This window comes from Pristiophorus japonicus, chromosome 8 (genome assembly GCF_044704955.1).
Source record: "Pristiophorus japonicus isolate sPriJap1 chromosome 8, sPriJap1.hap1, whole genome shotgun sequence".
Taxonomy (NCBI): Eukaryota; Metazoa; Chordata; class Chondrichthyes; family Pristiophoridae; genus Pristiophorus; species Pristiophorus japonicus.
The window spans coordinates 83,748,261-83,764,496 of NC_091984.1; the positions used below are offsets into that span (position 1 = coordinate 83,748,261).

Sequence of the window (16,236 nt, forward strand, 5' to 3'; positions counted from 1 at the left end):
CTTACATTTGTTACCTTTTACGGTCGTGTGCCAGGATTGGGTAGATTGCATAATTAGTTAAGTCATGGTAAGTACTGTGGTAACAGTACAGGTATGCAAGGATGCTAGTTCCAGAGATACCGGACGGGATCCTAGTCATCTGATGCAGCGCTGCACCCCTGCTAGCGGTTAGGTATGGTTCGCTTACCTTGCCAGGACTCAGGGCCTTTGCCGTTGCCTAGTGGTGGGCAGAGCCACAGATGTGTGTGGTCTCCCTGTCCTTCTTTGAGGGCTGCAAAATCTTCTGCCTGCTTTCTAACGGTGTTGGGAACCTAGCTGTTCCAGGTCCCGTTTGGGCAACTTGTTGGTTCTGACCTTTCGCTCCCAGACATGACCGAGGTAGCGACTGGGTCTAGGGGTTGCATCGTCTCCATCCAGGTGGTGGGCAATGGCGGCCGACTGCGCATATTGGCGCTGTTTTTGTTTCCAGGTCCGTGGCGAATAGTGCCTGCAGCATGGGATAGACCTGGGGCAGGGTATCAGGATCAGTGCCTTCACCCTCCTGAGGTCGCTGGCTTGCTACTTTTGGGGACACTCTATTCCCGACATCTTGCAACATTTTGTTCTTTACATTCTTAATCGGTTTGTTACATTGATTGCCATGCATACAATGTCTCTTTAAGTTCAGTTGGTTGCAGGTCTCCTTGGAGAGAACCCTGCCATGCCATGCTGCACCTTGCTGAAGCAGGGACTCCATCTTGCCTCGGTCCTCGAGGTCGACTGCCTTGATCCTTCTCTTCTGCGATTCTGCCACCAAAGCTGGAAGAGTGCCTGTGAATTCGATCTTCCTCCCCAGGAGTCCTGCCACTAGAGCCGGGAAGGTGCTTTTAGGTCATTCCGGTCGGATCATTGCCATGCAGTCTTGATGGATGGTCTGTGCCTCAGGTGCTGCGCTGGTCTGTTCTCTGGTGCCTGGCCCAAGTGAAGGTGAGGTTTTGCTCTGCCTCTGAGCACGGGGGACATCGATTGCTGGAGTGAAGAGGTCTTCCCATTTCCACTGGATCTTCCCCATTCACCTTCTTCCAAGTAGCATTGGACCATCACCTGCAACAATCCACAAAGGTAACTTGTGCACCACGCCATTATGGATTACACTTACATCTACACTACCAAGGACTGGAATTAGCTCCTTGGTGTAGGTGCACAACTTTTCCTGTACTGGAACCAGCTTGGGTCGTTTTTCGTTCCATAGCCTCTCAAAGGCATCCTGGCTCGTCACTGACTGGCTCGCTCCCGTGTCCACTTCCATGAAGACTGGAATTCCTTTTATCTCGACTTCCATCTTCACTGGAGGACAATCGGTGGTGCAGATATACACTCCATACACTTCTTGGGGCTGAGCTGCCTCTCTGGCCAAATCATCATACTCACCGCTGGATTCAAAGTCATCTACCGACTCCTCTGCTAGACAGTGAGTCGTATTTCTGGAGGTGGCCCTTTGCATACGTACTCAGCAAACTGACACTGGTGAGCCCTATGGTTTCCTCCACAATGCCAGCATGGTGCTACTCGATTAGCACCCGTTGGCGGACTCTGAGTTCTGGAACCCTGAGGTCTGTGCTCTCTGCCCTAGGCAGAGACACGTTCTACAGTCGTGCCTGTGAAAGGCACCATTCTGTGTACAGTACTTGCCTGGTTTGAGTCCACAGGATGAATAATTTGCTTGTGCTGCAGGTCGAGGTCATGAACGCCTGACTGATGTTAATGGCTTTCTGCAGGTTGACTGTGGTGTCGGCAGATAATAGCTTGTGAAGGAGGCCCTCGTGGCCAATTCCTATAACGAAGATGTCCCGCAATGCTTCGTTGAGGTGCGTGCCAAAATCACATGGTGCCGCAAGTCTCCTGAGGTCAGCAGCATATTTTGCAATCTCCTGGCCCTCAGGTCTGCGGTGAGTGTAGAATCTGTACCTGGCCGTGAGGATGCTCTGTTTTGGTTTAAGTTGGTCACGAATTAGTTCAATATCTTATCCTTGGCCTTCTTGAGTGCCAGCAAGTCCCTGGCGAGGCGGTCGACCTCGGGCCCACAACTGGTCAGCAGTATAGCCTTGCGCTTCTCCGCCAATGTGTCCGTCTCCCCTGCCAGGTCGTTTGCCACGAAATATAGCTCAAGCCTTTCCGTGAAAGCATCCCAATCATCACCCTCTGCGAAGTCTTTTAGTGTGCCAAAGATAGCCATAATCATGTGAAAGTCCGTATTCTCGTCACCAGTTATTATGTCTGTAATGTATTTATGAATGACTCCACGAGGAAATGTGTTGTACTCAAACTGTACTGACCTTGGTCCTTTATTTCAAACTCCAGAGTGAGGCAGCCGCATGGTGGCTCCCTTTTTATAAAACTCCTGCCACCAGGGCAGGTAAAGAAGCCCCGGGCTTCACCAGTTGCACCCTCTAGTGGTGCCAGCATGTATATACACAGTGTAAACATTATTGAGAGTACATCAGGTAAACAAGTCTCCATCCTATGCAACTATATAGTGAGTACACAGAGAGTATATCTATAGTCTGCATATATAACAGGGTGAATGGTAGCTTCAGGTGCCCTTGCAGTGCTTGCAGAACACTGTGTTTGGCAGGGACCACTGATGTCTCAAAAGGCTAACATCATCCTCACAGAGGAAGGAAATTCATCCACAGTCGGGCAAGGTCATATAAGTTCTGAAAATAGTGCTAACTACAAGCATATATGTTGCGAAATTTGGCACCTTAGGGCCGGTAGTTAAGGTCGGGTTGGAGAAAAAAATGGTGGCCGCCTCGCTTCAACCCACTTCCGGCATAACCCGTGCTGTTTGCCATCTTGCTGAGGGTGATAGTGTGAGTGGGACGTGCATACGCCAGCAGTATGCTGAGTAGGCAGATTGTGATGTCAGTCAGAATATAACGCTAATTTGATACATGACCTGTCATTTTAAATGTTGCCGTTCCAATCAACATCCTCTCCTAAACACAGCTGAATGTGCATTTAAAAAGTGTGAAGGGAGTGCAGCTGGACGTTGGGAAGGCATTGGCTGATACTGGAAGTCCTCTGATTACCCACTTGCTCCCAGTCATGGAGGTTCTACTTGTAGTCTCCCTCACACTGCAGCATGAAAGAGCTGGAGTAGGCAGCAAAGCAGACAAGCTGCTCGCAAAGGGAGGAGGAGGGGGAGGAGGGCTGTTAGCAGGAGGCCTTACCTACCTAGGATCTTCAGGGAGCACTGCTCCTACCTGCACACACGTGGCTTTGCGGGTGCCGCATATCAATGCTGAGATGTACTGTAACCGCAAAGGTTAATGTGCAGCTACTGGGAGACCACGCCCAGCTCATTATGATGATGAATGCCTGGTATCCTGGCAGCAGTCACGATGGCATCGTCCTGTGCCAGTCTGGTGCGCAATCTTCGAGCCACCACATCAAACCCAAGGTTAGCTGTTAGGCGACAAGGGCTATCCGCTCTATGCCTGGCTGATGACTTCCTTTCGCAACCCCAGCAATCATATAATGAGCCATGCTGCCATGAGGAACCTCATTGAGCAGACCATCTTGCTGAGGATGATAGCATTGGTGGGACGTGCGTTCCACTGCCTTGACCACTTGGGAGGAGCTCTCCAGTACTCACCGGACTAGGTCCCAATTCATGGTGGTCTGCTGCATCCTCCACAACTTGGCCATCATGAAGGTGCCGCCCTTGCCACCATGGGTTTCGCGACCACCTCAGGAAGAAGAGGAAGAGGAGGAGGAGGAAGGAATGATGCAGCACACAAATCTTCATTTCAGATGGGATGTCTGTGAACGCATCATCAGACTCCGGTTTCCCTGTATGAAACCCCAGAGCTCCATTGCTCAGCATTTCCCCACCTTACCATCCCTCTGTCATGGAATGTCACAGCGTCCTTTTGGCCACAATGCTGAAATGAAAACCACCACAAAACAAACATTCCAAACATAATTTATAAATGATTAACTTCAAAACTATTTTACAAAGTCAACTAATCACCGTTGTGCATTCCCTTAGTGCCTGCCTTTTGTGTATCTTTGCCTATCCTAGTCCTCCTACGAACTGCTACCCAAGTGGCTGCAGCATAGAAACATAGAAAATAGGTGCAGGAGTAGGCCATTCGGCCCTTCTAGCCTGCACCGCCATTCAATGAGTTCATGGCTGAACATGCAACTTCAGTACCCCATTCCTGCTTTCTCACCATACCTCTTGATCCCCCTAGTAGTAAGGACTTCATCTAACTCCTTTTTGAATATATTTAGTGAACTGGCCTCAACAACTTTCTGTGGTAGAGAATTCCACAGGTTCACCACTCTCTGGGTGAAGAAATTCCTCCTCATCTCGGTCCTAAATGGCTTACCCCTTATCCTTAGACTGTGTCCCCTGGTTCTGGACTTCCCCAACATTGGGAACATTCTTCCTGCATCTAACCTGTCTAACCCCGTCAGAATTTTAAACGTTTCTATAAGGTCCCCTCTCATTCTTCTGAACTCCAGTGAATACAAGCCCAGTTGATCCAGTCTTTCTTGATAGGTCAGTCCCGCCATTCCGGGAATCAGTTTGGTGAACCTTCGCTGCACTCCCTCAATAGCAAGAATGTCCTTCCTCAGGTTAGGAGACCAAAACTGTACACAATACTCCAGGTGTGGCCTCACCAAGGCCCTGTACAACTGTAGCAACACCTCCCTGCCCCTGTACTCAAATCCCCTCGCTATGAAGGCCAACATGCCATTTGCTTTCTTAACCGCCTGCTGTACCTGCATGCCAACCTTCAATGACTGATGTACCATGACACCCAGGTCTCTTTGCACCTCCCCTTTTCCTAATCTGTCACCATTCAGATACTAGTCTGTCTCTCTGTTTTTACCACCAAAGTGGATAACCTCACATTTATCCACATTATACTTCATCTGCCATGCATTTGCCCACTCACCTAACCTATCCAAGTCGCTCTGCAGCCTCATAGCATCCTCCTCGCAGCTCACACTGCCACCCAACTTAGTGTCATCCGCAAATTTGGAGATACTACATTTAATCCCCTCGTCTAAATCATTAATATACAATGTAAACAGCTGGGGCCCCAGCACAGAACCTTGCGGTACCCCATTAGTCACTGCCTGCCATTCTGAAAAGTCCCCATTTACTCCTACTCTTTGCTTCCTGTCTGAAAACCAGTTCTCAATCCATGTCAGCACACTACCCCCAATCCCATGTGCTTTAACTTTGCACATTAATCTCTTGTGTGGGACCTTGTCGAAAGCCTTCTGAAAGTCCAAATATACCACATCAACTGGTTCTCCCTTGTCCACTCTACTGGAAACATCCTCAAAAAATTCCAGAAGATTTGTCAAGCATGATTTCCCTTTCACAAATCCATGCTGACTTGGACCTATCATATCACCTCTTTCCAAATGCACTGCTATGACATCCTTAATAATTGATTCCATCATTTTACCCATTACCGATGTCAGGCTGACCGGTCTATAATTCCGTTATCTCTCTCCCTCCTTTTTTAAAAAGTGGGGTTACATTGGCTACCCTCCACTCCATAGGAACTGATCCAGAGTCAATGGAATGTTGGAAAATGACTGTCAATGCATCCACTATTTCCAAGGCCACCTCCTTAAGTACTCTGGGATGCAGTCCATCAGGCCCTGGGGATTTATCGGCCTTCAATCCCATCAATTTCCCCAACACAATTTCCTGACTAATAAGGATTTCCCTCAGTTCCTCCTCCTTACTAGTCCCTCCGACCCCTTTTATATCCGGAAGGTTGTTTGTGTCCTCCTCAGTGAATACCGAACCAAAGTACTTGTTCAATTCGTCCGCCATTTCTTTATTCCCCGTTATGACTTCCCCTGATTCTGACTGCAGGGGACCTACGTTTGTCTTTACTAACCTTTTTCTCTTTACATATCTATAGAAACTTTTGCAATCCGTCTTAATGTTCCCTGCAAGCTTCTTCTCGTACTCCATTTTCCCTGCCCTAATCAAACCCTTTGTCCTCCTCTGCTGAGTTCTAAATTTCTCCCAGTCCCCGGGTTCGCTGCTATTTCTGGCCAATTTGTTTGCCACTTCCTTGGCTTTAATACTATCCCTGATTTCCTTTGATAGCCACGGTTGAGCCACCTTCCCTTTTTTATTTTTACGCATGGCTGGTGGAAGGCTGCTGACTTTTCATGGGGGACACTGCAGATGGTCCAGCAGGATGACCTTGAGCAGCTCTGGGTCTGGAAGGCCTGGCTGTAGACTGCATCAACTCAGCATGGTGGCACCAGTCTGGGCACTGGTGGAGTGGCAGTGGTGGAAGTACAAATGCTGTCATCCTGAGAGATGACAGCAGGTTCGAGCTCCATGGAATCACTGGCACTCCCCTGGGGTGGCGCCTCAGCATTACTAGATAATCTGTTGGAGGACAGATTGCTGGATCCGAGAACCAAGATGCCCTTTCTCTGCTCTTTCTCTTTCAGAAAGCACCTCCTCTTTAAGAAGTGCAGGTAATATTTCAATCTGCAGGCAACCTTTAAATAGAGATCACACTTACCACGAAATTGTGCCCCCTGCTGAGCGCTGAGCCAACCAGCCACGTGTTCAGCGCTGGTCTCAGCAGCAGCACGAATTTCACATGCTCCGGAGATGAGGTACGAGGAGCCAATGTATGTCATCAAAGACGTTTGAATGGGACGGTGTAGGCAGCAGAGTTTTGAATGAGTTGAAATTTATGGAGAATGGACAATGGGAGGCTGCCCAGGAGAGAATTGGAATATTTGAGTATGGAGTTGAAATGAGCTGGTCGCATAAAAGTTGAGTGACATGTTTACTTTTACTGCCACAGGCAAAGCTGCCTGTGCAGATCATTTTTGCTGCAGGTTTTCAGACAGAAGTTATCCTCTAATCTCTTTGGTGAAAGGACTTACCTGGAGCTTAAGGTCTTCATAAGCTCTGTGCTGCCTATTAAATTCTTTGGGGCCGAAATTGGTTGTCCACCCATTTCTCGGTGGTATGCCGGTGGTATGTCATTTTATACCGCCGGGTACCGCTGGGGTGGAGTGCGTGCAATTTTCATCAGTTTTTTCTTGGCGGTATGCCAACCGGAGTGCAGCGGGTGGAGCGGAGTGCAGCCGGCGGTGTGTGAGGTGTCCCAATTTCAGCATGCTGCTGCGAAGCTCCGCCCCCCGAGAGACACAGACCAGAATCGACAGAGACTGCTGGCCTGAGAGCGATGTGAAGGTAAGTGGGATGGTGGGAGAGTGGGGCGGTCGCTTCTTGGAGGAGATTGCTATTTGTGGGGGAGATCACTACGTGGGGATGAGATCGCTACTTGGGGGTGAGATCGCTACTTGGGGGTGAGATCACTACTTGGGGGAGATCGCCACTTGGGGGGGGGGAGATTGCTTCTTGAGGGGGAGATCACTGTGTGGGGGGCGGGGGGAACAGATCGCCGTGGGGGTGAGAAGAGACTGGGGGGGGTGGGAGAAACTGGGGGCGATGACAGATAAAAAAAATTCCACAGATGAAGATGCATACTGCTGACTGAAGAGCAACTTAAAACCACCTTTTCCAGGACGGCCTGCAAGGTCGGTGGTAAGTCATCAATTTGGCAATTTTGGGCGGTATGTCGGCAGTGTGTATGGGCAGACGGTATGCATACCGCCTGGCGGTATGTCGCTGATGAATTTCCTGCCGGGCAATATGTTGGTATTTTTTGATCAATCTCGCTATTTTGGTCGGTATGTCGGCGGCTCGCAGACGGTATGCGGCGGTATGTCCACCAATTTCGGGCCCGTTGTGGGGGGGTAGTAATATCTTGTAGAGCAAATCATCCTCAAATGTTACCTCATTCTCCCTTAATCCATTTTGTACTGCTCTTGCTCTTGTTCCTCTCCCTCCAATAAAAAAACAAATGAAGGAAAGCCCATTGGAATCATAGAATCATAGAATGATACAGCACATGAGGCCATTCAGCCCATTGTGCCTGTGCTAGCGCTTTGAAAGAGCTATCCAATTAGTCCCATTTATCAGCCTTTTCCTCATAGTCCTACAATTTTTTCCCCTTCAAGTATTTATCCAATTCCCTTTTGGAAACTACTATTGATCTGCTTCCAGCACACGTTCAGGCAGTGCATTCCAGATCACAACAACACACATCATTAAAAAACAGCTCATCTCTGGTCCTTTTGCCAATTACTGTAAATCTGTAACCTCTGGTTACTGACCCTTCTGTTAGAGGAAACAGTTTCTCCTTATTTACTCTATCAAAATCATCCATGATTTTGCACAGCTCTATTAAATCTCACAACCATGGTAATATTTATCTAAATCTCCTCTGCATCCTCTCTAAGGCCTTGACATCCTTCCTAAAGTATGATACCCAGTATTGGACACAGTACTCCAGCTGGGGTCCAACCAGTGATTAATTAAGGATTAATATAACTTCCTTGCTTTTGTACTCTATCCCTCTGTTTATAAAGCCAATGTTGCCATAAGCTTTTTTAACAGCCCTCTCAACTTGTCCTGCCACCTACAAAGATGGCAGGTCTCTTTGTTCCTGCATCTCCTTATGGAAATTCCGTAACTGTAGCTCAAAGTCTCTTACTTTATGAGGATGTAAAAATTCCCAGTGGTCTTACAGACTGACAGAGGCAAGGTCAGATCTGTTAAGCTGGAAATTAAAAACGAAAACTCCAAAAGCTCATTTGCAGCTTCGATAATCATTCTTCAGGGTTTCTTCAGGCTGCAAGCTCCAAATTAAAGATGATCCAACAGTACCAATTGACACTGGCAAAAGGTATGCCTCTTTTAACTTATTGTTAGTTACCCATGATGCACTGGGGTGCAAGTCAAAGGTTCTGGACACTTAAAAACTGGTCATGCTGATTTTAATGTATTATAATGACCTCATAGGATTATCGGTGACTGCACACATGGCGCCCAAGTTTCGAGCCGCGCCTAGAACGGCACAGTCCCGACCTGGACGCCCGTTTTTCGCGTCACAAAGTGCGCCTAAAAAAACTCTCCAGATTCTCCACCTCCCTGCAGGTCCTCTGGCCCTCGGCGCAGCACAGCAGGAGCTGTAGGGGGCGGAGCCAGGTCCCTGCGCTGAAAACAGTGCCGGGACCTCTGCACATGCGCGCTACAGTGGGCACGCAAGTGCAGTAGCTCCAGGCGCCCAAAACTGTGTGGGAGGGGCCCGAAGCACGCAGCCCCTAGCCCTGGCCGAATGGCCTCACTGGGGCTGCATGAATAAGGCTCCACCCACGGCCAGCTCCTGCTTCCTCCCGACCTGACTCGACTCCCGCTTCCCGCCTCCGGACCGGACCTGACACCCGCTCCCCTCACCACCCCCGGACCGGACCCGACACCCGCTCCCCCCCCCACCCCGCCCCTGGACCGGATCCGACATCCGCTCCCCCCGCCCTCGGACCAGACCCGACACCCGCTCCCGCCCTCCACCGCCCCCGGACCGGACCCGACACCCGCTCCCCGCCCCCCCTCCTTCCCCGGACCGGACCCGACACCCTCTCCCCTCTCCCCCCACCCCTGGACTGGACCCGACACCCGCTCCCCCCGACCCCGGACCGGACCCGACACCCGCCCCTCGCTCCCGGACTGGATCCGACCTGACCTCCCTCCCCCCGACCTGACCTCCCTCTCCCTCCCTGCCCCCGACCAGAACCGAACCGACCTCCCTCCCACCACCCCCCCGACCCGACCCAACGCCACCTACCTGTAAATCTGGTGCTGGGGACGGGCCCTGCCCGAAGTCTCGGGCCCGGCCCGTTCAGCCTCCCTCCCCCTTCTCCTTCCCCCCCCCCCATCTCCTTCCCCCCATCTCCTCCCCTTCCCCCCCTAATCTCCTCCCCCCCCAATCTCCTTTCCCCCCCCAATCTCCTTTTCCCCCATCTCCTTTCTACCCTTTCTCCCCTTTATCCCCTTCTCCCCCCTCCCCCTTCTCCCCCCTTCTCCCCCCCTCCCCCTTCTCCCCATCCCTCCCCCTTCTCCCCCATCCCTCCCCCTTCTCCCCCTTCCCTCCCCTTCCCTCCCTCTGCTCCCCCCCTCTCTCCCTCTACCCCCCTCCTCCCCCTCCCCTCGCTGTCAGAAACACAGACACTGACAGACAGAGAATGAGAGACACACAGACTGACAGAGAGATAGAGACACTGACAGAGACACACTGATGGGGGCATCCCAGCACGCTGTTGGAGGGCTCCCGGTGCTGCAGTCGGTAAGTAGAAAATTTTTTATTTATTGATTTAAAAAAAAAATTATTTCTTATTAATTTTTTTTGATTGATTTATTGGTTGATTTATTGATGTATTTATCATTTATTATTGATGATGGCTCTTTATTTGTAAAACTGAAGTGTTTAATGTTTGTAAACTTCCCTTTAAACACCCCCCCCCGCCATTCCCTACGCCTGATTTGTAACCTCCGCCTGATTTTCTAAAGTGTAGACAAGGTTTTTTCGAGCGTACAAAAATCTTCACTTACTCCATTCTGTTAGTTTGGAGTAAGTTTTCACTGACGAAACTTTGAAAACAGGCGTAAGTGGCCGGACACACCCCTTTTGAAAAAAAAATTCTGTTCCAAAGTGAAACTGTTCTAACTGACTAGGACTGGAGCAAACTAAATGACGAGAATTCCGATTTCTAAGATACTCCGTTCTACACCAGTTGCTCCTAAAAATTAGGAGCAAATCATGTGGAAACTTGGGGCCATGGAGGGCCCTCGGCTATGACAGAAACAGTAGCACAGCCACTACAGGATGGAAACCAGACGAAAATGGGTTCCACCCTAGAATGCACCTCAGAAGTGACAGTGTGTTCTAATTATATCCTGAAATCACTTTAAACGGAATGTAAATCCGGGGCCATTATCTTTACTGGGATACACTTAAAGAAATAGGCTTACAATATATTGGTTTAAGCAAAACTACACTGAAATATGCACTGACGGGTAATAGGATTTTTTTAAACAACTCTGTATAAAATGTAGACTGGCACCAAATATCTATTCCTATATTTTACAAAAGGAAATAATTCATTACCTTCCAAAATTAGCTGGAAGAAATTCCAGAAATGCATCATTTAAGTAGAGCTGCATTAGGTTCAACAACTGGGTGAATCCGTCTGGAAGTCTGAAATGATTGGGAAAAATTACAATTATTTCCTTTAGTTACTGTTACTGTGGAAAATAACTTAAAATTCAATCTCAGAAAGAGAAAAACATTGTGAGATGATAAATTCTTAACCCTTTACTGCCATTAATATTTAATTTCTATTGTGTTAGTAAGCTTTTTGATCTTTAAAGTTAATCTTTGATTTCTGCAGTTCAAACTTTCCTTTTTTTTAATTGTAAATTGATCAGATTCTGCTAGCGTAAAAAACAATACATTACAATTTACAGTTAATTCAAACAAAATAAAACAGTTCAGAGTATCATTATTTCTGATCACTTGTTTAGCTATAAAATTGAATCAACAGGGGTAAATCCAGGATCCTGCATCCAAGGAGGGAGCTGTACTTACAGGAAGTGCTGGCTGGAGATAGGGCTACAACATAATAGCTTCAATTCTCTGACCCCTGTGAGTGTGAATTCCAACTGTATGTGCGGGATTGGGGAATTCAAGAGCACAGACATATTTTGTATTGTATTGGAGTTGGACTTAGCTTTTATAATTTCTATAGATCTGTGCTCATCATACAGGGGGATGTTAACACTGTGTAATGAAGCATTTTCCATTTCAGACGTCCCCAATGTTAGCACCAACCACTTAGAAAAAGCAGAGTTTACATGCAGAGTAAAGCTCTTTAAGTCTCTCATCCTCTGAAAAGCAACCTGTACAGAACTGGTGTGGCATTTTCTAATTCCTACAGCAGCCAACCTTTGATCTGTCTGACTAAGACTGCTAATTTCGTTCTAATACCAATTTAGGGGATGTGGGATCATGCCAGCAAGGATAGTGGGTTGAAAATGGACAAACTCATTTCATGTAGTACATTTAAAATCAAAGAGGAAAATTTTGTCCCATCAGTCTGGGCTAATTTCAATCTCCGCTACTAGAGATGAAAAACCCATTACACTACCCTGTACCCAACACACACAATCATCAACGTTTTAATTTTCGTACCACTGAAGGCTATTCAAGAATGGGTTTAAATTAGAAACATAAGTTGAGGTATTTAGGGGAACACATTACAAGGATGACAGTTGAAGGATTGTGGAGGTGGGAAAAACTGAGGAAGGAATATAGGGCCCAAGTTTCCACAAGAAAAAAAACGGGCGCCCCTCCGAGCTGGGTGCCCGTTTTTCGTGCCTAAAATGGCGCCTAAAAAAATCCTCAGTATTCTCCACCTACTTACAGGTCCTGTGGCCCTCGGCGCAGCCAGCACGAGCTGTGGGGGGGGCGGAGCCAGGTCCCGGCGCTGAAAAAGTGCCGGGACCTCTGCACATGCGCGCTACAGTCGGCACGCAAGTGCAGTAGCTCCAGGCGTCGAACTGTGTGGGAGGGGCCCGAAGCACGCAGCCCCTAGCCCTGGCTGAATGGCCTCACTGGGGCTGCGTGAAGAAGGCTCCTCCCACGGCCAGCTCCTGCTCCTCCCCCCACCCCCGACCAGACCCGACACCCGCTCCCCCCCCCCCGCCGACCAGACCCGACCCGACACCCGCTCCCCCCCCCCGACCCGAGACCCGACGCCCGCTCCCCATCCCCCCCACCCCGACCCGACACCCGCTCCCCCCCCCGCCCCGACACCCGCTCCTCCCCCCCCCCGACCCGACACCCGCTCCCCCACCCCCCCGACCCGACACCCGCTCCCCCACCCCCCCGACCCCCCCCTCTCTCTTCCCCCCCTCTCTTCCCCCCTCTCTCTTCTCCCTCCCTCCTCCCCCCCTCTCCCCCTCCCCCCTCTCCCCTTCTCTCTATCTCTCTCTCTCTCTCCCCCCTCTCTCTCTCCCCTCTCCCTCCCCTCTCCCTCCCCCTCTCTCCCTCTCCCTCCCTCTCCCTCCCTCTCTCTCCCTCCCTCTCTCTCCCCCCCTCCCTCTCTCTCCCTCCCTCTCTCCCTCCCCCTCCCTCTCTCTCCCCCTCCCCCTCTCTCCCTCCCTCTCTCTCCCTCCCCCTCCCTCTCTCTCCCCTCTCTCCCTCCTTCCCCTCTCCCTCCCCCCCCTCTCTCTCCCTCCCTCCACACCCTCTCTCCCTCACTCCCCCTCTCTCTCCCTCCCTCCCCCCCTCGCTCTCCCTCCCTCCCCCCCTCTCTCTCCCTCCCTCCCCCCCTCTCTCTCCCTCCCTCCTCCCCCTCTCTCTCCCTCCCTCCCCCCCCTCTCTCTCTCTCCCTCCCTCCCTCTCTCTCTCTCTCCCTCCCTCCCTCTCTCTCTCTCTCTCTCTCCCTCCCCCTCCCGCTCAGCGGCACGAACGGCTGCAGAATTCTCCCTGGCTGAAGCACTTTCACACAGGTAGGAAGATGGTTTATTTAATCTTTTCTTGGCTTATAAATGTTTATTCAGGTTGGATTTTTTTGTATAATATTTGTAGAAGTATAAATAAGGATTTATTGTCGAATTTAATGAGTTCCCTTCCCCCCCTCCCCCCCCACCTCGTTCTGGACGCCTAATTTGTAACCTGCGCCTGATTTTTTAATGTGTAGAACAGGTTTTTTCAGTTCTACAAAAATCTTCACTGGCTCCATTCTACTTTAGTTTGGAGTACATTTTCACTGTGGAAACTTTCAAATCAGGCGTCAGTGGCCGGACATGCCCCCTATTGAAGAAAAAATTCTGTTCTAAACTAGAACTGTTCTACCTGACTAGAACTGCAGAAAAAAAAATGTGGAGAATTGCGATTTCTAAAATAGTCCGTTCTCCACCAGTTGCTCCTAAAAATCAGGCGCGAATCATGTGGAAACTTGGGCCCATAGAATGGAGTCTTAACGTGCAAAAGTTGCACCTCGCTTCAATGATGTGTCCCTAGACCTGATACTGCAAGGTATAAGGGTCCAAAGGGAGATACTATTCTCGGCTGATGGGAAGAAGAAGCCGGCCTCAGTGACCAAGAAGGCATGGCTGGAGACCGCAGAGGAGGTCAGCAGCAGGAGTGTGATGCTACACTCCTAGATACTGTACCGGAAGTACTTTAATGACCTAATGAAGGCGGGAAAGGTGAGTACAGTGGCATGTTCAACTACATCCTGATGTGTGTGTCACCCCAACCCCCTCACTTTGCCTTCCCAAGCCTACTCCTGCACATCACTCCTCACACCAACATACATTGCAGGCGCACCCATCCCTCTCTGGTCCATGCGCTTCTTCACATCCCCATCTGACCATCCACCACTGACATTCATCCTCATCTTAATGCAATGTCACACCTGCAATGGAACTGAAAATTAGGCGCAGCATATAATGGGCGGCTGATCCGATACCGTCCACTTTGCACTACCGCCCGAGATGAATTACTAGGTATCGTTCTGGTGTATCTACGCTGCACACCCTCCAGGGCCAATATATCCTTCAAAAGAACGTCCAGAACTGAACACAGTACTTCTCCAGGTGCGGTGTAACTAAGGATTTGCATAGCTGCAGCATAACTTCTATCCCCTTGTATTCTAGTTCTCTAGATATAAAGCCCAATACTCCAATAGCCTTTTTGATTATTTTCTGTACATGTCCATGACATTTTAGTGGTCTATGTACATGGACTCTTAAGTTCCTTTGGATCGCCACTGTTTCTAGCTTTTCACTATTTAGAAATTACTCTGATCAATCCTTTTTAGGTCCAAAGTGGATGACTTCACACTTGCCTATTATCCCTACTCTCTGTCTCCTGCCGCTCAGCCAATTTCCTCACCAGGTCAATAATTTGCCTTCAACTTTGCCCTGTCGTATTGAACATTTGCCCTGTATTATTGAACATTTTCATGATAGGGCAGATTATACGTAAAAATAAGCATTTCAATTTAACATTCTAACGACTATTCACATATGTCTTCTTGCCTCACTCCAATGCAATCTATTTTGTAGGAGGCTGCTATCAGGCAAAGACCTGAGCCCTGAGGCTTCTAGCACTGAGAGAATAACATCAAACAAGGAACTGATTCTTTACTAACTTACTTGGAAATAGGATTGACACTGGCTTCAATAACCGATAAGTATTTACAGCACTTAATATTTTCTGGAAAATCTTGAATACCTGCCAAGAAAAACACAAATAATTATTTTCAGAATCTGAAAAGCAATGTTAATAAAAAAGTAATATATTGACAAGGTACCAATGTGTTTAATATCAATCACTTTGTTTTTACCAAATTCTTTTTCCAACACAAACACACACAGATTTATATTAGCCACACTGTTAGACTTTTCATTAAATAGATAACATAAAACGGTACAGTGATTTTGAGGCAACTTTTTTTTAATTTCCCCTCATCTTCCCTCCACTCCTGGTAGCCATCAGTACCACAGTGAAGTGTCCATTCTTCATGTGTAGGTCTGGACAATTAGTGTTGGCAACCTATTCAACCATTTGTGTGTCATCACAGCCAAACCCAATTCTGTACTCACTTGATATTCACACATGTTCTCGCAGAGGTCATTGGTTAGTGATCAGCAGCAATAACTCTACCTAAATTCCCTCCATGGCCTTGTCCCTCCCTAGCTCTGTAATCTCCTCCTGCCCTACAACCTCCCAAGGTGGCTGCATTCCTCTAATTCTGCCCTCTTGAGCATCCCTGATTATAAATCGCTCAACCATTGGTGGCCGAGCCTTCTGTTGCCTAGGCCCTAAGCTCTGGAATTCGCTGCCTAAACCTCTCTGTCTCTCTCCCTCTCCTCCTTCAAGATGTTCCTTAAAACCTATCTCTTTGACCAAGCTTTTGGTCACCTGCACTAATTTCCTCTTATGTAGCTCGGTGTCAAATGTTTTGTCTCATAATACTCCTGTGAAGTGACTTGGGACGTTTTACTTTGTTAAAGGCGCTATATAAATACAAGTTGTTGATGTTGTGTTGTTGTTGTTTCAAGTGAAGAGATGCCAAAAGCAATTATGCCCCCATCACAGCCCTGTCTGAATGCACGGATCAAAGCTGGGACATTCCTCATCTTGCGATTTGATGCTACACCGAATAGTATGTTTACCCACAAAGCCAACAGAGAAGCATATAAAGGAACTCTTAGGGACAGACTTTCGGCTTCATTGTCAGCGATTTTCTCAGCGTTACAGCTGGTTT

At 48.7% G+C, this 16,236-nt stretch overlaps 1 protein-coding gene across 1 annotated transcript in view; it reads right to left on the reverse strand.

The window, feature by feature from the left end:
* lrrc7 (leucine rich repeat containing 7) overlaps positions 1–16,236 on the reverse strand; it is a 480,097-nt gene that overhangs the window by 383,118 nt on the left and 80,743 nt on the right. The window contains exons 3-4 of the mRNA XM_070886128.1: positions 15,122–15,200; positions 11,064–11,153 (exon numbers count right to left, since the gene is read on the reverse strand). Coding sequence (XP_070742229.1) covers positions 11,064–11,153; positions 15,122–15,200 — 169 coding nt within the window. The remainder of the gene's footprint in view (positions 1–11,063; positions 11,154–15,121; positions 15,201–16,236) is intronic.